Raw genomic sequence first — 22,818 nt, 5'->3', positions numbered from 1 at the left:
GTGACGCTTTTGCATTTGTCCTTCTAGCTCTCCAGTCTCTGTCCAAACAGTCTGACCTGGAGACCATGGCTAAAACATTAGCTCCTGTCTTGCTGGCTGAGCTAGCCAAGATGAAGTCACCATTAACATCACTATCATCCTCTGCTTCTGCTTCATTATCCTCCTCGAAGAAGGAGAAGACTACTAAGTCATCAGAAGCTAAACCTAGACTTCAAAAGAGTGATGCAAGTTCCTCTTCAAAACCTAAGGTTGGTGTGTTTGGTAACAATGTGTGATAAATTATTTCTTTCTTCCCCTTGTCTTTTGGGCCTAATACATTGACAAAATGTTTTGATCTGTCATATATATATATAAAAAAAATAAATAAAGCCTTGAAAACAAAGTTTTCCGCATCAGGAGTTATTGTTGGACTCCTCATCACAGATGTTTGTCTACACCTAACAAATTATAAAAGCAGCTAGCTTCAGTCTGTTTTTCACAGTCAAGTCTACATTTTGTGCAAGTTTCAGATTTTCTGTCTCTGTGCACAGACTCCTCAAGCTTTGCCTTCAACTGCGGTTAGACTACAGGGGATTCTAAAGACTATTTCTCATGAAGATGTGGTTGCTGCTTTGGAGCACTTTGGAAAAACTGAGTCAGTTGTATTGTACAGGTCCAAGCTAGAGGTATGTATAGTGGAAGTGTCCAGTTGATATGTTTTTGCTATAAAAGTAGACAATACATACTGTCACATTAAAAAAAAAAAAAAAGAAGAAAATACTGCCTTTTTCATTTCAAATGTTTTACATAAAGGTGTTTTTAAAAATTAAGCCAAAATACAGAAGCAGTATGTGAAAAACTAAGTGCACCCTTGCTGCTTCCATAGGAATTAAGAGGATTAATATCAGCCAGGTGCTCAAAGTTAAATGCACTTGATTAACTGATCATCAGCAACTGTGACCACTTGTTTCCTGCTCTGTAGCATTCAGGTGTGATTTAATACGATGCCAAAGAGAAAGGTGTCAGCAATGATATTAAAGAAGAAGCTGTTGCTGCTCATCAGTCTGAGAATCATTTTAGGCCATTTCCAAACAATTACGTTTTCAAGTGTAAAACATTCAAGACAGTTGTCAATCTTCTCAGGAGTAGGCGTCTAAGCAAATTCACCTCAATGCTTGGAGAAACTGCAAAAAATAAATAAATAAAATAAAATCAAGAGCTACATCTCAGACTCCACGGGTCTCAGTTTGCATGTCAAATGTTAAAGTTCATGACCGTACAATTAGAAAAAGACTGAACAAGTATGGCTTGTTAGGAAGGGTTGCCAGGAGAAAGCTTACCTGACGGCATCTTGCAATGATGTCCTCTTCAAATATGAGGCCATCTGTATCACAACTAAAGCTTAGCTGAAAGTGGGTCGTACAACAGGACAATGATCCCAAGCACAGCAGCAACTCTACAAGAATACAGAATAGCTGAATAAGAAAATGATTAAGATGTTGAAAAGACCCAGTCACAGACCAGACCTTGGGCTGATTGAAATGGTGTGGTTGGACCTTATGAGAGCTGTGCATAAACAAATGCCCACAAACCTCAATGAATTGAAGCAATGTTGTAAAGAAGAGTGGGCCAAAATTGCCCCACAGTGATAAAGTCACACAGAATATGATTACTTAAGGTTATTGCAGCTAAAGGTGATTCTTCAAGCCGTTGAATCACTTTTTCACACACTGCTTCTGCATTTTGGCTTAGTTTTTGTTAAATAAGCATCAGAGTATAAAATGTCAGATGATTTTTTTTTAATGTACTGATAAGTAAAAACATAGAATTGAAAGAGAGTGTACTATTTTTAATGACTGCAAATCTTTCCATAACCATTGAAATAGTTATGTGAATATGTATAGAAATGTCCTTTTTGTCTTCATACCCTAAGGATCTCTTTTATGAGCAATTTGTAACAGTTAACTCTTATTTAAAAAACGTGCCACTGCTTGAACTGAAATGCTGTTTCAGAACAGAAATGTGTGTGAAAACCTACGCTTACGGAACATTTGGTTTAGTCAGTGACTCGCTCCCTCATTAGGTCTGCTTATTTTTGAACCAGTGTTAATCACTAGTTAGTAGATCACCCACAGATCTTTTGGCTCCCATCATTGTATTTTTATGATTGTGACCTCTGGCTCTTGGTAAATATGTCCCTTAGTGTGTGAATGTAGTGGCTACATAGCCGTTACAGTTCAAGTAATCAAAATGATTTCAATTTGTGTATTTGCAGGCAAAAGTGAACTTCGTGAAAGAGGATGATGCTCAGAAACTGAAAAAGTTGAAGGATATCAACATAAAAGGAACAGCGGTCACTGTTGTCGGAGAACAGGTATATATTATATCATTCTACAGTCACTGTCAAACTTTTAACCATATTGCTGTAGTATTAATTTGAATGTGCAGGTTAATATGTAGCAATATCTACATATTCATGTTAATCCAAACTAAGCCTATGTTTACAGGATGCTGTGTCAAAGAAGCCTCTTCCCACTTTTACCAAAGAACAGTGGAAGCCTTCACAGAAGTAAGATATGCTTCGCATTCAGACCTTCATCTCTATAGAGTCTCTTTCTGTCTCTCATTTGATCTTATTAAAATCTCCTCTTCACAGAAAAACTGCCAAGTCCAGGATGACCACCCTTTTGTCCACTAAAGCCAATGTGGCTGGAAGTTCTCTTAAAAAGCCATCATCTTTACCATCTGGAGACAAAAAACCCACAACAGGCAAACTTGTTACTAAAGCAAAAGTCTTAGTTTCCAAAGCAAAAAGTATCTCAACAAAACAGATATCCAAAACATTAAAAAAAGGCAACATGGCTGCAAAAGGGGCTGTAAAATCGGTTGAAGAAAAAAAAAATGCATCAAAGGTTAAAGGAAGCAATAATTCCAAAAGGTCAGGCAAGCAGCAGGATCCTGGTATCTTAAAACAAAGAACTACGTTCAAAAAATCTGAAAGCAATGCTAAAAGCTCTGCAGTGGCACCTAAAAATAGAGTCAAGATGGATAAATTGTCAAACAAGACTGCAGGACCAATTAAAGACAGTGCAACTGTCACTCATGCAAAGGTCATAGTTACCCAAGCTCAGCTAGCCTCAACTGTGGATAAGCCTCCTCCTGCAGCAGGAACTGTAAGAAAACAAAATCAGAAAGAAACTACTCTAAAGGGCACAAATGTCACATCTAAATCTACAACTTCAGAGAAGAAGCCTGATGTAGAGACTTTCAAGACCCCAAAAGCTGAAATAAAGGTTCAGCGGTCAGCGGTGGTGAGTGAAGTCCAAGCCAAGGTTCTTGAGGCAAGAAATGCAACAGCTTCTGAAATAAAGAACCAGGCAGAATTTGTCAAAATTTATGGTAAGGAAAAAGAGGTCAAACACACTGAAAAATTGGAGTCTGGGGATACAAAAGTGGCAGTGCCCATGGAAGTTGAAAGCTTTCCTGAAAGCGAAGCGGAAAGATGTATTGGTAGAAAGGCCTTAATGACTAAGTCCACCGAGAATCAACCACCAGCCAGCACAGTTGTTAAATCTCCTCCAAAAGCTCCTGCTGATCCATCTCAGACACCACAGGCAACTGTCAAAAGTTCAGAAACCTTGTGCAAAGCCTCATCCCAGATACTCGAAAGTGCAGTACTAGAACCTGACTCGACTGCACAAGGACAAACACAACAGCAGACTGCAGGGAGCTCAGCTGAAGTGGCTTTGGAGTCAAAGCAGACAGCTGAAAGGGTAGAGAATATCAAAGAACAAAAAGGCTTGTTGGGAAACATTCAGGCCACAAATGTACCATCTAAATCTACAGCTTCAGAGAATAAGCCTGATGTAGAGACTTTCAAGACCCCCAAAACTGATACAAAGGTTCAGGAATCTGCAGCCATACCTGAAGATGGAGCCAAGGTTCCTGAAACAAGAAATGTGTCAGCTTCTAAAATGACACAGCAGGCAGAATTAGCCATAGTTGATATTAAGACAAAAGAGGCTAGCCACACTGAACCACTGGAGTCGGGGAATACAAAAGTGACAGAGCCCACAGAAGTTGAAAGCACTACTGACAGAACACCCTTACTAACCCAAGCTGATGAGGGTCACACACCAAGTACAACAGAGATGACACTATATATGTCTCCAACAAAACTGCTGATTGATCCACCCCAAGGGCCACAGACCACCATCAAAAAAATGGAAACCTCGGAGGATACAAAGGTTCAAGAATCTGGAAAAGTGTCTGAAAACACAACCAAGGTCCCTGAAACAAAAAATGTATCAGCTTGTGAATCAAAGCAGCAAGCAGAATTAGTCAAAGTTGAGACAAAAGAAGCCAAACACACTGAACCACTAGAGTCTGGGAATACAAAAGTGACAAAGCTCACAGCAGTTGAACATACTGCTGACAGAACAGCCTTACTAACCAAATCAATTGAGGGTCAGACACCAACAAGTATAACTGAGACTACACCAGCTGTATCTCCGGCAAAAATTTCACCCCAGAAAACAGCAGAAGATTCGGAGGATACAAAGGTTCAGGAATCTGGATCTGTTGAAGATGATGTAGAGGAAAAAGAAGCCAAACACTCTCAAACATTGGAATGTGGGAATATACAAGTGGCAGAGCCCATGGAAGTTGAACATTCTGCTGAGAAAAAGGCCTTACTAACAAAATCCAATGATGGTCAGACACCAACCACTACAGCTGAGACCACACCAGAGATATCTATAACAACTGATCTTCCCCAGAGACCACAGACCATCATCAAGAAAACAGAAACCTTGGAGGACACAGAGGTTCAAGAATCTGCAACAGTAACTGAAAACACAGCCAAAGTTCTTGAAATAAGAAATGCAACAGCTTCTGAAGTGAGGCACCAAACAGAATCTGCCAAAGCAGAGACAGAGGCAAAAGAGCCCAAATACACTGGAGCAGTGGTGAGTGGGTATACAAAAGTTGCAGAGTCAATGGAAGATCAAAGTTCTGACAATGGTGAAAAGTTGCCATGTAGAAAGGCCTCACTAACCAAATCCAGTGAGAGTCAACCATCAAACAATACAGCTGAGGCCACTTTAGATGTATCTCTACCAAAGTCTTCTACTGAGCCACTTAAGACACCACAGATGACCATAAAAAGGCCAGAATCATCACAGATCCTGCAGAGTATGACACCAGATCCAGAGTCCACAACTGCACAAGGAGAAATACAACAGCAGACAGCCGGACACTCAACTGCTCTGGAGGCAAAGCAGACAGTACAGAGTGTGAAGACCATCACACAACAAAAAGGTATGTTGGAAACTTAAGCATGTGAAACACCGTTTAATATTTTGGGTTTCTCTTATCAACAAATATCATGCAAAAAAATGAGAGACAATGTATGGAAGATCAGTAGGGTAATAGGCACCATTATCAGTAGTGGCAGTACTGGCAGTAGGACAATGTATGTTGGCTCGTATTAAAAAATATTTTTTTCATGATAGTGAAAGAAAACAGTCATGTTAAAAAAAGAGTTTCACAGGACTCAGTGCATTCCTGTGATTACATTCTTACCTTGTTTGCTGCCATCTCTGGTTTATCAGGGCCTGTGAAAGTAACATGTTCACGCTTTGCAAAACATTATCAGATATATTTCCTCTTTAAAATTTCAAGAGCAGAGGTTTGCATCTATTTTTAAATTTTTTATTTGTTTTTTTTTTAACTACAAGGCATTCTTATGCAATCATCAGCTGGTTATACAGATATCAGCTTCTCATTGTTAAGAACAGAAATATCATCAAAATACTACGATCTATCTAAATTAAATTACTCCTCCTTTTAAGATCCTGTGATTGCTGTGACGACCCGAAAGGATCCACCATCAAAAACTGTCAGCAATATTTCGGCTGTGTCAACTGAAGTAGGTGCATCTGCCAAAACTGAGCCAACAGCTGCAGCAGAAGACAAACGGCAGCCAACAGCAACTGTGTCTTCCTCGGTTGCTTTTAGCAACCTGACCATCGGGGAGAAGATAGAAAAGCTCATGCATAACGACAGTCTGAGTAAGAAATATTAGAAGTCTGGATGTGGGTCATGAATTGCATCTTCTGATAATAATTCTTATTTATTTTACTCTTTTTCTGTTCGCTCTGTATCACAGGTTGTTTGAAAAAGAGTAAAACACTACCATCAAAGGTAAGTTTTCTCAAACCATTTTATGTAATACTGAAGATGAAATGTTCTCATATTAAAGATATGACTTATTATTGTTTCCGTTGTTTCTTATTTTAGGTGTTGCTCAAAGGACAGTAAAAATTTAGTAAAATGCTCTTAAAAATGTTTAGCAAAAGTAACATGCTATCCGTAGGTCTTGAAAATTAAAAAATGTTTTTCTTTTTCCTTTTTAAAGCAAAGTTGGAATTTTAGTCTTTCTCTTGTTTCAAATGATAGCGCCTTCTGAAAAAAAATTGTGTTTAAAAAAAACCCAAAAAAATCATGTGTATGAAGCTACACTTTTGTCACAGCACTTTTTTAAAGCAAAAAAGTCAGTATGCTTTTGTCTCCCATGATGCCATCTGCTTAATAGTTTGGGTAAGTTCACTTTTCTTAATCTAAACTTCTAATTTCTTCTTTTTCACCCATTTAAAATGAAGGTGTTGTCAATCACTAACCTACCAGAATATCACAGTAGCTGCTACACAGAGGTGGATGTTGCCAATCTACTCAGCCCATTCGGATTTCAGTACCTGGATGACAACATCTACATTATTCCTCAAATGAGTATGGTAGGCACCAAGTTATAAATCTGCATTATTCATTATTAATCCTACGTGTATATGTTTAATTGATTTCTTTATCTGAGGTCAGCCTGTATTTTCTTGTGTGTGTTTGTGTGCTGTGGGTGCTTGTCACCATGTGAGTGATTAGAATAATAACAAACGTGAATTTTCCTTTCAGGCTTTTGCTATCATGCCGAGTTTAAAGGCAGCGGAAAACCTCATCAAAGCATCAGATGAGAAGAGCATTATTTTCAATGGATCTACACTCTGTGTAGAGGCTATAATCTCCCCCTTTCCAATGAATCCGGTAGGCACTGATGCAAAATACTGCACATTATTATTGTGGCATGTTTTTATTTTTTATTTAATAAACTGCTAAAAATAAAGATTTACTGAAAAAAATACAAACACTAAAAGGAGTCCCTCTCCTTCATCCCACTAGGGGAAAAATACAGCTATGCTTTTGTTGCAAGACTTTGCTGATCTCTGTAGTGTAATTAGATGCTAGGATGATGGTAATGCTCAAATATTGCTGAAGGTTTTTTTTTTTATTATTTAATTTGACTATTTTTTAATTATGTAAACATGACAGATGCAGCATGTAAAAATCATGCTAAAGTCCAAAATTTGTTTGCTTTCTACAATTTTTTACTTGAAAATATCATTGTGGTTTAGTAATGGAGCAAATAGTCTCAAGAGCCTGAAAAATGGTGACTGGACTTGTTTAAATTTATGAAGCTGTTTCCCCTCTCATCCAAGAGGCTTCTTCAGTTCAGTTCTGTTCCCTTTGAAGGTGTCTATTGACCCATTATTAATTATGTACATTGTCACATGAGCCAAGGTATGAGAAAGGCGTGGGTTGTTACTACCAGACACTTTGGGTGAAACCTTGTCTCATCCTATCATGTGACTTATTGAGGTCACCTGAAGTAAGGTGTGAGTGGGAGTTGAGCTGCCTGGGAAGGAATCTCAAGACTGCATTGTATGCGGCTCACAGCTGGTGCCATAATCCACCTCCTCTGTTCATTGATGGTCGTTCACAGTGGACAAGATGGCTTCTTGTACTCCCCTTTCAAACCATCTTCCCGATCTAAAATGTCCTTTTAGGTGCAGATGTACAGCTGAGTTTTGTCCTATTGAGGTAGCTCTTCTAAATATGTTCTAAATGATAAAAATTTTGATTAAAAACTCCACAAAGTTTAAAAGAAAGTGTTGATCTATCACAATCCACATAGCTAAGCTAAAGACTGAAAAGTTGCCAGCATCACTAAGGGGGTAAATGTCACTGGCTGCTGGCCAGGTCATGTATTTGTGGCTGCTTTGAGCAGGGTTTTCCCTACATGGGTAAGAGGTTTGCTGGTTGGGGATTTGGGGTAAAATAGCGCACTGTTTATTTGCAGTTTTGCAGAAACTGCTCAATAAACTGGATTTTTCAAATATAGTTTTAAGAGAGATTTGCAGATGAAGTGAAGATAACAAACATGGGAAAGTCCAGTTGTTTGATTGCATCATTGCCTGGCTGTTTTTTGTATACACTGTGTGTCTTTGGCTGGCTTTTCCTGTGCTTTGCCACAAATATCAACAAACTGTTAATTTTATAAACCCTGCAGACTGAAGTGCCTTAAAAATACCACATTACATAAGAGAGTATGAAGTGTCTCATCATAGAGCCTACTGGCTTTAACGCTCTCTTGTGTTCATGTTTCAGCTTGGGTTTTATAGCTCTCTGATGAAACTGGTTCATTATGTAAGTGATGATTTTTGTTTTGTTTTTTTTTTGTCATCTTTCCCAAATTATGCATGGTTTGTAAATATAACATAGCATTCACATACTTGTCAAATAAACAAACAAAATGTTGGGGTTTGTTTAAATGCTCACTGGCTCTTCTTAAAGCAGCAGGTGACTGATCACGGATCAACAGTTATCTTTATTAAGAGAATCTCCCCAAGTGAGGCTGGACATCTGAGGGAAGCTTTGAAAAAGATTGGTTCTGTGAAAAACTACCTTCCTCTCCTCAACAAGGTTAAAACACGTACCTGCACACAAATCTGATTAAGTGAATTAAAATGAAAAAGATTTAATGTTTGTCTTTCATATTTGTGTGCGTGTGTTCCAGGTGTTTATCGAATTTGAGTCCATTTATGATGCTGATCGACTCGGAGTTTGGTACAGCCTCCTGAAACAGGGCTTTGGCCACAAAGTCTGCAGGATTAAAATACCACAAAATGAATGTACATCACGACGTAAGTCTGTGCTTTTAGAACCAAAAAAAATAACGGTGATGAGATGTAGATCCATTTCTCTTGGAAAATCAGCAGGGTATTTACTGAACCTCCTTGTTTGGAATGCATTTTGAATTTCTCCGCACTATTTGGGATTGGTTGGACCAGATAGCTTTGTGTTTGAGCGAGAAGTCATTACATCATTGCATTGTTGTTACTATGTTTTCATAATTGAACAACTGGTTTATTTTATAGCACAATAGAGTCAACATTACTTAACAAAGTAGATTGAAGGAGATTGAAGTATAAGGTGCAGAAAGCCAGAATGTAATGTCCCTATTTGAGGATGTGGGGTCTCAGGAGGTTAACTGTCATGCTAACAAGAAGAAAGCTCAGATAAATTTCTCGTTGAGGATGCATATTTCTCTGCCATTGTTTATATTCCTACTTGTTATTTAGGTTGTGTCACCCGACATACAGTACCAGTCAAAACTTACTGATAAGTGTCCAAACATTTTACTGGTACTGTACATGTAACTGAGTTGCATTGAGGTAAATTCTGTTGTCTGCTACTTAAGCATTATTTAAAAGAGCACTGGAATAATTTGGCAACAAGAACAAACCACCTGGGCAGCTAGTCACTGTTTTTGATAACTTATAAAACATAAAATAATTGTGCCAGTTTTTTTTTTTTTTTTTGAAAGGAAGGGGGGGGGGTATTCTTGAGATAAATTAAGAGAAAGTGCTCCACTTGTTTTTGTTTGTGCAGCACCCAGACTGGCAGCAAAAGCTTTACCGGACAGCAAGGATGTTGCTGAAGGGGCGACCATCCCTACAACAAATTTCGGTGTTCCGCAGGGCAGCACTTCACCGTTTTGGGTCACAATGAAAACTTTTCCCTTCTTGTTCCCTACTGTGTCTCCTTGGTTCATCATCCCAGGTGAGAAAAGAAAGGTAGATTTAAAATGTTGAAAATAAGAATGTTACCAAATGACTGTTTGTTTATTTTTGACCTGTAGGTTTTCAAACAGTCAACCGGACAAAAATGCAGGTAATTACATCCCCCCCCCCCCCCCTTATGAGCACCAGTCAAATAACCTGTAATCTAGCAAACAAGCAGATTGTAATTTCAACTCAGATGTGATACTTGGGCTAAGATAAACAAGCAAGACAGGGTTTGCCAACTAGCTGTAACTTAGCTAGATAACACTGGTTAAAGTGATTTGAAAAACCAGCCATGGAAGTTTGGAGAAATTGGCTGAATGCAAATGCTTCACTTTGAACCAGTTTTAGATGTCTCCATCAGCTAAGTAGAAAAACATCATTTAGTCACACGTTTTAACGGCTTTTGAGTCAATTAACTGTATCAGATGTCAATAAGTACATAAAATAGTTAACTGTATCACAGAGAGTGCTGTGTGCAGGTGTTAACATTCTGCTGTTCTTTTCCTCTTTAAATATTGTGTCTTGTAGAAAACCCGCCCTCAAGGCTCTGTGTTTCCCCATGTCATGTTGACTGGTTTGCCAGAAGGAAACTACAGGCACGAGGACGTCGCCAAGGTGGTGTGGCGCTATTTCCCCGTTCATAATCATCATACTCTGAACAACAGCATCATTGTTTTATCGCTGCAGAGGAGGGTGAGGAGTACACGCTGCAGACTGACACAAGCACAGACATTTTCATGGGATTTTACCAAAGCTATATTGAATCAAACTTTCTTGTCTTTGTCTTTCTTCTATCCTCACCTACAGGCCTTTGTCTACTTCAGCAGCTGGAATGACTGCACCAATTTTGTCAAAGATCACATCAAAAATCCAGTTTCTGTTGGAGGCCGGATACTCGACGTCCACTTTGTGCTACGGGACATGCATCCTGGATCCAGTGAGGTATGGAAATGTGGGAAATAATAGGAAAATTGTGACTGTGGTGAAAAATCCCTTCAGAACTTTGAGTTATCATTGGGCCAATTGTCTTGCTGAAGTAGGATTTCTTTTTAACACAAATCAAATGATAAGTAAACCATAACACTACAGTCACAATGGGGAAGACAGTGATTGGAGACTGTGGCACAACCAAAATTGAGGCAAATGTGTACAATGAAGTTACAAACTTGGTGCCTTTGAAATGGCTGCTTCAAAGACAGGGACCAGGTCTGCGACCACTCGCAGTCAGGTTACGTCTTCAGTTTGACACAGGGATAAAACACCAATAAGACAGCATCAATCAGTTTGTGATTAAATGGTGTAAAGTTGATTACACGCAATCTGTTTGTATTAATAAGCTGATTAACTCTGGTGAAAAGATGAAAATCTCAAATCTGTCACCTTCACAGAAATTCACTTGTAACTACTTACATTTGGAGTCCAGACAGAATCTTATAGATCTGAATTTGACGTATCGCAAAATAACATAGATTGTTGGTTATAATTTTAGGGGTCTCCATGTTCCTTTTGGCTGAAAATTCAAACTCAATTAAAACATATTGGTTACACAAAACACAGACAAACACCAAAACACAGACAGTGACTGCATTAAGAGTAGGTTACACACACATACAGAGACAGAGGGAAGAAGTGAGAAGAGAGAAACAAAGAGGCAGAGAAAGATGCAGAAACAGGAAAAGAAGAAGGCAGGAAAGGGAATACAGTGTTATTTTAAAAGTGAAGCTTCTAAATATAGAGTGGTTTTAGCAGGAGCTAAGAGTGAGGCCATGAACATCCAAGGGAGTGAATACAACAGGCCTCAGTTTTATTCTACTAATCTAAAGCATACAGTGTTCATTAATCCAGTGTGTGTGTCTAACATAATTGGTGATAAATGATATAAAATAGTGACAGTAAAATACTGATTTCAAAAGATTTTTCCATCCAAAACAACTGAATAGTTTACAGATGATTCAGTTGATGCAGAGGTTTACTATTCAGAATGAACGCTAATATTAATGTGAGGGAAAAAAGCAGGAGACAACGTAGCTGCTCCTATTCTCCTTGACTCGTTAGCTAACAATGGCGGTGCTTAGCAAACGTCATCCATGAGACCTTGTTTCCGACCGGTAAACTAACAGAAACATTACTGTACAAACATTAACAGGTATCTACGACACACTAACGTATCCATCCAGAGCTGACGTCACTGCTTCAGGGTGCCGGCGTTTTAAACGCTCAGTATTGCAGTGATGATGCTGTGGAAGGAAAACTCTGCTTTGCACAGTCTGCATTCAGCTTTATTTTTGTCTTCTGTGAAATGCTCACACACTTTTGATAGCTTGTCTCCATTTTCTTTCATTTTCTCCCACCATCGTTGTTCCCAATTACGTTCTTCTTCGTTGGTATTGCTGTTATTGGCAGACAATGGAGACAATACTGTGCCCCCATATCTTCCTGTAGTGTATTGCAGTTACAAAATCACATGATAAACAGAAGAAAATAGATGGATGGATTATAAAATATGACGCTTTGACATTAAAATTTCATGTCGACTAATTTTTGTAGTCGATGTCATCGATTACATCGATGAATCGTTGCAGCTATTGTCATTACTATTGTCATAGCCTTGGCACTGGTGGTGTCTGTTCCACAAAAACTTTAATGTTGGCAATAACTCCAGAACGATGTGACCTAGAATGTTCGATTTCACACCATAGATGTATCTACTAAAAGTCTCAGACAAGTTTGAGTCTCTGTGATCTTGACCTAAAGGTAAAGGTCAGAGGTGTCAATTTGCAATAACTTGATAATGATGTCATTTAGGATGTTCAAATTCACACTATAGATGCGTACTGTTCAAGCTAGACACATCAAACTTTATACATGTGTTCACTAACTTTATTATAACAGCACTTTTACCCCCTCTCCTTTTCTCTCCTTGCAGGAGATCAAATACAGAAATATGATGAAATGGAGCAATGCTGTAAGTCAGCCATTACTTAAATTTGTAGTCACACAAAATAAACCTTTCAACTCCCTGGTCTTTAACACCAGCTTTTCATTGTTTTTCAGCATGTTACAGAGCTCGAGTCTCTGGAGGAGCGGCTGCTGTGTGTGGAGATCTCTGAAACATCTGTGGACCTCATCATGACAGTCGTGCAAGTGGTGGCTTCCATTGCTGCTTTTGTCAGATTCTTGCCACTCGCCAACAGGGTACAGCAGTGTAAACGCCTACACTTTTTACCACGTGTGTGCAAAGCAGAGATTTGTTAGGGTATCTGCACGTCTTAAAATTAACTTTTGAACCTATCTAAAAACATTTCAGGTTCACAGCCTGTCAATGGTTTTACTAATTTCAGTCAGAGCCACTATAGTGAAAAGACAATGCAATTTCCATCTGCAGTAATTTATATATGGAGGTATGGCTATGCTCTGGGACCTCCCATTCTTTTTTCCTGCACACATGGAAAGCATAAGGTGATGAGAGCAGCAGTCATTCTTGTCAGTTGAGTCAGACAGCATGAAAAATAGTAGCTGGAGTCGAGGTGGGTTGCAAAGTGGCTTGTAGGTGTGCTACAACTATAGGCAACCTAAAGCAACTTAAATAATGTGCCCTGTATGAGATATCCCAATTGGCTGCATAGAAAGGTAGTGTAGACTGGCCTTGAAATCATCTTATCTTTCACTTGGTCTCTTGGCCTACCTGAACTAACACTGTTCAATTTTTGTCAGTCATATTTTAATACTGCAGTTCTGTTTGAATAAACTCAAGACTTGGCTTGTTGCATTTGTTAATTTCTGTTCTCAGATTTACATTGAGATGGCAGAATCCAATGGTGTAACACAGGTGCTGAAGAACATTGCCTCAGTGGACTATTTATCTACGCATGCAATTTGGTATGATTGTCCCAAAATTAGAGGACGAGATAAATGATTTGATAATAAATTACCTAATTTTGTTTTTATGAAAATAGAACCTCTTAACCTCTCCTTTTTCCCCTCTACACAGGAGTAAAGTTCGACGTATTGAAACGTGAGTATGTCTCTTTCTAATGTGACAGAAATCAGTAATTGGTGACTACGGGAGCAGCTTTTCCTATTAGAGAAGTTAAAACACTCCTAAAACTGAACATCTTTGTTTTTTGTTTTTTTTATTCTTGCTTGAACAACAACAACAAAAAAAAAAGATCTTATGGCATAAGTCATTTATTATTAATAAATATTAGCTCTGAAAGAGGCAGAGAAAGGAAAATGAGGCAGCTTATATGATAGTTATTTGTAACTGCCGTTTTAGCTCAGGAATTGGAAATAGGATTTTTTTGGTTTGTTTTGTAATGTGTTAAATGCATTCATTTTTATGAGAATAAACATGTTTTCATGGGCAACTAACAACATATTTCTGCTTTAATTTCAGTTTGAAGAACCTTAAACAGCATCTGCAAGACTCCAGTGACATTACAGTAAACCTTGAACTGGACACTATCGACATAAGCACAAAGTCCCCGGCTGTGATAAGTGGAGCACAGCCTACTCCTTCTGATAAAGCAGCAGAAGCGTCTCAGCAAGCCAGCTCTGCTGGTTCCCTCACAGCAGAACAGAGTGCAATCGCTACTGGTGACCTAGGAATGAAAGAAGCCTCTGATAAACCAGGAACTGAGATCACCACGACATCCACCATTGCTCCTCAGACAAGTCAGGATGTAGAGAAATCAGAAGGGAGAGAAGAAGGGTCACCAGCAACTCCAGTCACCTCTGCTGATGGAAGTACTGTTCCAGCTGCTTGTAGTTTGACAAGTCTGGTCAAGTCTATGGAAAACATCAGAGAACTTCCTGTTGTTAAAGCTCATGAGCCTGGACTGATTCAAGGAACCAAAACACAGCATGTGGATAAAAAGGTGATGCCTCGTTTGAAGTCTCAGTATTTAAATTTGATCAAAAGTGTATTTGTGCATTGCCAAAATGTGAAAAATAAGACTAGCCATGTTTTTGTGCCAGTAACGCATTACCAGTTCGTTCCAGTAAATCTGTGAGCAATATTTGTCTTTTTAGAGCCCCGACAGCAGCAACACAACCTCTAGAAACAAGCTGGATGAAGGAATGATAGAAGAAAAGGTAAGTTTTTTAACTTCAGACTTTAAATTTGGTCTACATATAGTACTTGCATAAATATACAATAAGGCACCCTACCTTTGAAGATAATATCTCCTGCCAGTCTTGCCTCTGTGGTCCCTTTTAATCGTTTTTGTTTAAAAAAAAAATGTTATCACAAAAACTGTAGTCCTGTCAGTTATATAATGAATAATAAACCTCTTTATAATAATAATCTCTTTACTTGGTTAAGCAGACCTGCAAAGTGGGAAGAGAAACACAAAACCTGGTTGTGTCACCTGCCGCCAAACAAATCTCTCCAAGGTCCTTGAAAGACACTAAGAGCAGCTCATCTTCTAGTGTCAGTGAGACCTCTGTCTCCTCTTCTCTACAGTCTATTGAAACTCCTGCCTTCCCTAGTCAGGAAGCACAGACAGACAAGCCAGAGTCTCCAGAGATAGCCTCACATACTCCGTCCTCAGACGTAAGGGCCTGTTCATCAAAGATGGCATCAACAGCAGCAGTAGATGTGGCAGTAGAGACACATCAGCTCCATAGAGAAGACGCAACACCCACAGAAAGTGCAGTGGGGAAGTCTGACCACAAAGTGTCAGCAGAGAGCATTACTACAGAGACAAAAATAGAAACATCATTAGAGATGCATTCAGCTGCACAGAGACAGGAGTTAGAGTTGACAAGCCAAACACAGAGTCTGGAAATGGATTTTAACAATGGCATACTCAACAAGCTGAAGGAAAGCACAGGAAAAGAATGTGAAAAAGAAGATTTTGACAAGTATTCTGAGGAAGAAGACTATGAAGATTACCAAATCCTTGATTCAATTGATGACCAAATGGATGAACAGATGGATGAGTATGAGCACGAAGACGGCACTGAAACCAAGTTATCTGACGCTGCCCAGGAGCCATTGGATTCTCACCAAGTGTTTGATAGTGTTACTGAAGAACATTCAGCTATAGTTAAAGAGGTGTATCAAGAAGCTGCAGCTAATAAGGATAACGTGTTAGATACAAGCAAGAACCAAACTCCAAGGAGCAGTGGAGGTCAGATAATACAAAAACAAGAAGAAATGCAGAGATCCTTTAAAGCCTCCAAAGATACTAGCCAAATCCAACATGATGAAAAACAGCTTCTTGAAGACCAAGACCACAAAGATGTGTCAACAGACGCAGATGGTGCTGAAGAAGAAGCCTTTGAAATATTGGATTCAATTGATAATACTGATGACCATGCTTCTTCAGACACCCATCTTTTTGGTGAGCAAAATTTCAGCTTGGAAGACTTTGTCACTGTTGATGAAATTGAGGATGACACGGAAGACGTAACCTTCAGTCACCAAAGCTCTTCTTCATCTGAGCAGAACTCTAGAAGCAAAAGAGAAGGGGAAAGCTTAGATGTTTCATCGTCTGGTAAACAGACGTCAAAAACATCCTGCAGCGATTCCAAGATCTCAGCCTCTCACTTTGCCTCCTCATCTTTCTCATCCAAGCCAGCTGATGTCACTGTGAAAGGCAGCTGTTCTTCTAGTGTAAGTAAGACCACTGTCACTATCTCTTCTAAGTCTGTTAAAGCTCGTGCCTACCCTGGTCAGAAAACACAGCCAAGCACGTTAAAGTCTCCAGTCAGAGCAACACATACTTCATCCTTAAATTGCAGGACCCATTCATTAAAGACTGCATCAGCAGCAGCATCTGAGACATCAGCTGACACACATAAGCTGTACAAAGAAGCAAAAACTGCAGAGTGCGCAGTTGTAAAGTTGGCACAAAAGGTGTCAACAAAGCGCACGGCTGCAAAAACTGCTGAGTCAGAGTCAAGACAGTCACCTGGACCGAAGAAAGGCCAGAGACTGCATGAGGGGGGCCATCATGTCATGGACAGTGTTACAGACAAAGTCAAAGAAGAGTGCAGTGACACTGGATTGGATGCTTCTCTCCAAGTACTAGGTAGGGTTACTAAAGACAAAGTAGCTATAGTTCAAGAGGACAGTCACCTGGTTGAAGATGAAGACTCCACAGAGAAGAAGACGGCTGACGAAAACAAGATTCAGGTAACAGAAAATAATAATAAACCTGCTGTTCAGGATGCAGCTGATAAAAATGAAGTTTCAGATAGAAGTAGGAAGCAAACTTTAAGAGCCCAAAGACAAGAAAGAAGAATAAAAGAAAAAGAAGAAATGCTTTCAGAAGAATCCTGCAAAGCTTCAAAAGATGCTGAAGAAATCACAAGTGGTAAAAATCAGTCTTCTGATGACAGAGACATGAAAGATAATTCATCACATTGTACTGATCAAGAAGCCTTTGAGATATTGGATTCAACTGATGATCATGCTTCATCAAACACCCATCTTTTTGACAGGCAAAGTTTCAACTTGGAAGACTTTGTCACTGTTGATGAAATTGTTGATGACATGGAAGAGGCAGCCTTCGACAACCAAAGCACCTCTTCATCTAACCAGAACTCTAGAAGGGAAAGAGAAAGTCAAGGCTCCGATGTTTCATCTTCTGTCAAGCAGACCTCAACAAGATCCTTGGAAGACTCCAAGAGCTCAGTGACTTGCTCTTCTTTCACACCTTCCTCATCTAAGCCCGTGAAAGCCACTGTGAAAAGCTGTTTGTCTATGGCTGTGGAAACTCCTGCCTTCTCCGTTAAGAAAGCACTGTCACATAAACCAAAATCTCCAGCCAGAGCATTGCATACTTCATCTTCAGGTTGTAGGACCAGTTCATCAAAGAAGGTATCACCAGCAGCTGGAAGTAGAGTAGAGACTTGCCAGCCAAATAAAGAACAAGCAAAATCAGCAGAGAGTTCAGTGGTAAAGTCTGACCACAAAGTGTCAGCAGAGGGTATTGCTTTGAAAACTCTTGAGTCAAGTCAGTCACCTGGTCCTGGTCCTGAACAAGGCCAGAAATTTCACGGGGGAAGCTATAAGGTCTTGGACAGTATTGAGGATGAAGGCTCTGAGGAATGCAGTGAAATGGATGCTTCTGTCAAAATACTAGACAGTGTCACTGAAGACCATACAGTAACAGTTCAAGAGGCCACTCAAATGGTCGAAGATGAAGGTTCCACATTAAAGCAGCTGTCAGATGAGCATGTGATTCAAGTAGTAGATAATTCTGATAAATCTATTGTTGAAGATGCAGCTGATAAAAATGAAGTTTTAGACACAGGTAAGAATCAAACTTCAAGGAGTAGGGGAGATGGAAGGAGAGGGAAAGAAAAAGAAGAACAAATGCATTCAGATGAAGCCTGCAAAGACTCCGGCCAAATGACACATATTGAAGACCAAAGCAATACAGAAAATTCACCAGGTGGTACTGAACAAGAGGCCTTTGAGATATTGGATTCAGCTGATGATCACACTGATGACCAGAGTGCTTTAGACAGCCACCTTTTTGATGAGCAAAATTTTAACTTGGAGAATTTTGTTACTGTTGATGAAATTGTTGATGACACAGGGGATGACCAATGTTCAGATGTCTTTTCTTCTGCCAAACAGACCACATTAAGGTCCTCAAAAGACTCTGAGAGTTCCTTGTCACCCTCTTCATCTAAGCCCACTAAATCCACTGTGAAAAACAGTTTGTCTTCTTGTGTCAGAAAGACCTCTGCCACCTCTTCTTTACAGTCTGAGACTTCTGCCTCATCTGGTCAGAAAGGGCTGTCAAACAAGTCTTCATCCTCAGGTTGTAGGACCCGTTCATCAAAGCTGGCATCGACAACAGCGCTTGAGGCAACAATAGAGACTCATCAGTTTCACAGAGAAGAAGCAAATCCCACAAAGAGTGCAGGTGTAAAGTCTGCCCACAAAATATCAGCAAAGGACATTACTACACAAAATGTTGAATCTGAGTCAAGACAGTCACCTGGAGCTGAGCAAGGCCCGGGATTACACGAAGGAGGCTTTCAGGTATTGGACAACGTTAAGGATGATTGCAAAGCCTGCTCAGAGGAATGCATTAAAACTGGATTGGATACCTCTCTCCAAGTGCTAGACAATAATACCCAAGACCAGATGACTGCAATTCAAGACGACAAGCTTCTCGTCAAAGATGAAAGTTCCACAGTAAAACAGCTGTCTGAGGAAAATTTGATTCAAGTAGTAGGTAATACTGATAAATATGCAATTGAACATGCAGCTGTTGAAAATAAAGGTTTAGATAAAAGTGGTAACCAACCCCTGAAGAGCAGTGGAAATGAAAGCAAGGGGGAAGATAAAGAGAAGCTTTCAGAAGAATCTTCCAAAGCCTCCAAAGATGCTGGCCAAATCCCAACTGATAAAGACGAGCCTCTTGAAGACAGAGACAACAAAGCCTCTGTAACAGATGGTATTGAACAAGAAGCCTTTGAGATAGTGGATTCAATTGATGATCACGCTGATGACCAGGTTGCTTCAGACACCCACCTTTTTAATGAACAGAATTTTAACTTTGAGAGTTTTGTCACTGTTGATGAAATTGTCGATGAAACGGTAGACACAGCATTTGACCACAAAAAGTCATCTTCATCTCAGCAAACCACCAGATGGAAAAGAAAAAGGCAAAGCTCAGATGTGTCCTCTTCTGCCAAATATTTCTCAGCCAGATCCACGAAAGACTCCAAGAGTCAAGCTTCTTTATCTTACATATCCAAGCCCACTGAAGATTCAGTGAAAAGCACCTTGCCTTCAAGCTTCACCTCTGTGACACGGAAAAAACAAAAAGATTCATTTGAACGAACCAAATTCAACACCAGACCTTTTGCATCTCCTAGGGGCAGTAAAAACCCTTTATCCTCTTCTCCACTTTCTGTGAAAACTCACGCATCCCCTTGTCTCAAAGCACAGCTGCACAAGACAGAATCTCAAGCCAGAGCACCACATACTGTACCCAGAGGCTGCAGGACCCATTCATCGAAGATGGCATCAACAGCAGATATTGAGGTGTCTGTAAAGACTCAACACTCACACAGGGAGGAAGAAAAACCTACAGAGTCTGACCATAAAGTGTCAGCCGAGGGCATTACTGCAGACACAAAAATTGAAACATCACCAAAAATGCATCCACCTGCGCAGGGAAAACACAGAACACAGAGTTTAAAAATTGATTTTAAGGATGAAAGATATTGGAAAGGTGATTATGTTGGAAAATATATAGAGGAGGAGGAGGATGAAGAAACTTACCAAATCATTGATTCAGTTGATGATCAAACAGAAGAAAAGCTGGATGAAGAGGGAAAACATGACATTAGTGCTAAAGCCAAGTCACCGGGACCTGAGCAAGGCCAGAAATTGCATAAGGGAGGTTATCAGAGTTTGGACTTTGTTGAAGATAAATTCACAATCCAAAACAATAAAAACCAAGACATCCAAGGCACTACAACGGATGATACTGAAGGCTTTGAGATCCTGGATTCAGTTGATGATCTGACTGAAAAAGATGATGATTGCCAAACACTTGAAAACCTCAGCAATGAGGTATCTAAAGGAGACAGAGAAGCCACAGAAGAAGAGGAAGAGGCTTACGAGGTTATCGATTCTGTAGAAGATGAGCCAACGACCACAGAGACAGAATTGGAGGCTGACAACAAGGAAAAAAGAACTGAGAAGTATGATGAAGCTAAACAAGTTGATAGGCCAACAAGGAGGAGTGGACCGAGAACCAGAACATCTAAAAGTGAAGAGAAGTGGAAATCGCCAATGAAAGAGGACAAGATGGTTAAAAAATACAAGACAAGAACAAAGAAAAGCATGATAGAGAAAAACACAATTGTTCTCAAGAATACTGAAGAGATCATCCAAGTCAGTTTTGATGAAGATGAATCAATTCAAGATGCTTCTACCCCAGAAAGGTCTGATAGAAGTAAATCTGTCAGAGGAAACAAAGATGACGAATTAGCATGCACAGAGGCATATAAAAAACACCATGGGGCAGAAACTGACAACAGCAATCCAGCCATCATGGTGAGGTCTACCAGTGGGAGAAGGAAAAAAACACCTAAAGAAGTCTCAACAAAAGACAAGACTTCAACAAGGAGGCCCACAGGAACCAGAGATCTACAAGAACAGAATCTAGAGAAAACTGCAAAAACTGAAGAGAAAGCACCGCTAAACAAGAGGACACCAACAAAGGAAAGTGATACCTTGATAAAAGACCTAAGTGAGAAGGAGGCTACCTATGAAATATTACACCCTGTGAAAGATGATATTAAGGATGATCAACCTGGAACATTAGAAAACACAGGCTGGGAAAGACCAAAGAAATATATTGAGAAAACTTTTTTGGATGACACATCTGAGCTGGTGACTCTGGATGAGGTGGGGGCAGATGAGGGTGGAGAGGATGGTGTGTTGGAGGGAGAAGAGTGGAACAGGGAGATCACAGAGGATGAGCTGCAGGAGTTTGTCACTTTGGATGAGATTGTTGAGGAGGAGGAAAAGGAGGTCTGCACGCTCAACCAGGACAGCCAGTCAGTGCAGCCCTCAAACCGAGAGGTAAGGCCAACATTTAAACAATTGCAAGTATTTTGTTTCGCTGAGAAATCTTTTTGTTTTAAAAATAGAATTTTGGATTTTAAATGTTTTGAGTGTCTCCTTTTAGACTTTGGCAAATGTAAAAGAAGCAGGGGATGATGAGAACCAGAAAGGGGCCAGAGAGGGAGCAAAGAAAATCTCAAGATCTGCTAAACGCAAACATGACGACAATACAGGTTTGTGTTAGTCTGTCTTATGGAACACACTATATTTACAAGATAGATCTGTAACTTGAATAACTATAGAATTATAAAGAACTGTAGTTCTTAAAATATGTTAGAAGCCTTTAATCATGAATTGCAATTTACTACAGCTCCCAAGGTGCATTATGTTCTTTCAGCACCGGGCAAGAGCTAAAGAGGAAAAGGGAGTTGAAAATACACCAATAAAATCTGCAGTTTAATTTAGCAAGTGAGATTAAGCAAGTTGAAGGCTGCTCATGTGAGAACAATTAGGTGTAATAAAATGGTTAGCTACAAAATATTTCTGCAGCACATTTTGTTCAAAATGTATTTATTAGGATGAACTCATTGAGATGTAAGTAGCAGTTTGGAGGAGGATAGATATCCACAGAAACAAAGAGAAAGGACAGACAAGAAAGAAAACAAATTAAAGGATTCAAATAAAACATGGTGGCCAGAGTGGTCTCTGTCATGGACTGCTAATCACAGATGAGTATAGTGATCAGATATGCAATCATGTGAAAAACTAAATGCATCCTTAATGCTTCCATTGGAATTAAGAGGGTAGGGAGCAGCCAGGTGCTGCTAATCAGATGCACTTGATCGATTGATCATCAGTAAGTCTGAGTGCACCTATAAAAGTCTAGTTTGCTGGTCTGGAGCTTTCAGCTGTTAATCCTACAATCTTCCCAGGAGTGCACATCCCAGCAAGTTCACTCCAAGGTCAGATTGTGCAATGCTCAGAGAAACTGCAAAAAGCCCAAGAGCTGCACTATATTGCCAAAAGTATTCATCAATCCAAATCATTGAATTCAGGTGTTCCAATCACTTCAATGTCCGCAGGTATATAAACCAAGCACCAAGGCATGCAGACTGCCTCTGCAAACATTTGTGAAAGAATGAGTTCAGTGAATTTCAGCGTGGTACCGTGACAGGATGCCACCTGTGAAACAAGTACAGTTGTGAAATTTCCTGACTACTTAATATTCTACAGTCAACTGTTAGTGGTATTATAACAAAGTGGGATCAGTTGGGAATGACAACAACTCAGGAATGAATTGGTAGGCTGCTTAAAATGACAGAGTGCAGTCAGGGA

At 39.7% G+C, this 22,818-nt stretch overlaps 1 protein-coding gene across 4 annotated transcripts in view; it reads left to right on the top strand.

Moving 5' to 3' along the window:
• The window catches only part of LOC115796791 (uncharacterized), a 38,834-nt gene that overhangs the window by 12,766 nt on the left and 3,250 nt on the right, over nucleotides 1–22,818 (top strand). The window contains exons 7-31 of one of the 4 annotated variants that reach the window (XM_030753224.1): nucleotides 28–248; nucleotides 531–665; nucleotides 2,255–2,353; nucleotides 2,487–2,548; nucleotides 2,636–5,298; nucleotides 5,832–6,050; nucleotides 6,149–6,183; nucleotides 6,642–6,773; nucleotides 6,946–7,074; nucleotides 8,476–8,514; nucleotides 8,662–8,790; nucleotides 8,885–9,011; nucleotides 9,760–9,930; nucleotides 10,010–10,041; nucleotides 10,464–10,628; nucleotides 10,743–10,877; nucleotides 12,862–12,900; nucleotides 12,990–13,130; nucleotides 13,726–13,814; nucleotides 13,927–13,950; nucleotides 14,332–14,812; nucleotides 14,967–15,029; nucleotides 15,259–19,168; nucleotides 19,304–21,501; nucleotides 21,608–21,716. In XM_030753224.1, coding sequence (XP_030609084.1) covers nucleotides 28–248; nucleotides 531–665; nucleotides 2,255–2,353; nucleotides 2,487–2,548; nucleotides 2,636–5,298; nucleotides 5,832–6,050; nucleotides 6,149–6,183; nucleotides 6,642–6,773; nucleotides 6,946–7,074; nucleotides 8,476–8,514; nucleotides 8,662–8,790; nucleotides 8,885–9,011; nucleotides 9,760–9,930; nucleotides 10,010–10,041; nucleotides 10,464–10,628; nucleotides 10,743–10,877; nucleotides 12,862–12,900; nucleotides 12,990–13,130; nucleotides 13,726–13,814; nucleotides 13,927–13,950; nucleotides 14,332–14,812; nucleotides 14,967–15,029; nucleotides 15,259–19,168; nucleotides 19,304–21,501; nucleotides 21,608–21,716 — 11,547 coding nt within the window. Of the gene's footprint in view, nucleotides 1–27; nucleotides 249–530; nucleotides 666–2,254; nucleotides 2,354–2,486; nucleotides 2,549–2,635; nucleotides 5,299–5,831; nucleotides 6,051–6,148; nucleotides 6,184–6,641; nucleotides 6,774–6,945; nucleotides 7,075–8,475; nucleotides 8,515–8,661; nucleotides 8,791–8,884; nucleotides 9,012–9,759; nucleotides 9,931–10,009; nucleotides 10,042–10,463; nucleotides 10,629–10,742; nucleotides 10,878–12,861; nucleotides 12,901–12,989; nucleotides 13,131–13,725; nucleotides 13,815–13,926; nucleotides 13,951–14,331; nucleotides 14,813–14,966; nucleotides 15,030–15,258; nucleotides 21,502–21,607; nucleotides 21,717–22,818 lie in introns of all 4 variants that reach the window. The other 3 variants (XM_030753223.1, XM_030753222.1, XM_030753221.1) reach the window with 3 other exon arrangements.

Source organism: Archocentrus centrarchus, chromosome 18, assembly GCF_007364275.1.
Source record: "Archocentrus centrarchus isolate MPI-CPG fArcCen1 chromosome 18, fArcCen1, whole genome shotgun sequence".
Lineage (NCBI taxonomy): Eukaryota > Metazoa > Chordata > Actinopteri > Cichliformes > Cichlidae > Archocentrus > Archocentrus centrarchus.
The sequence above is the reverse complement of the archived record's forward strand: the minus strand, read 5'-3'. Positions and strand labels throughout refer to the sequence as shown.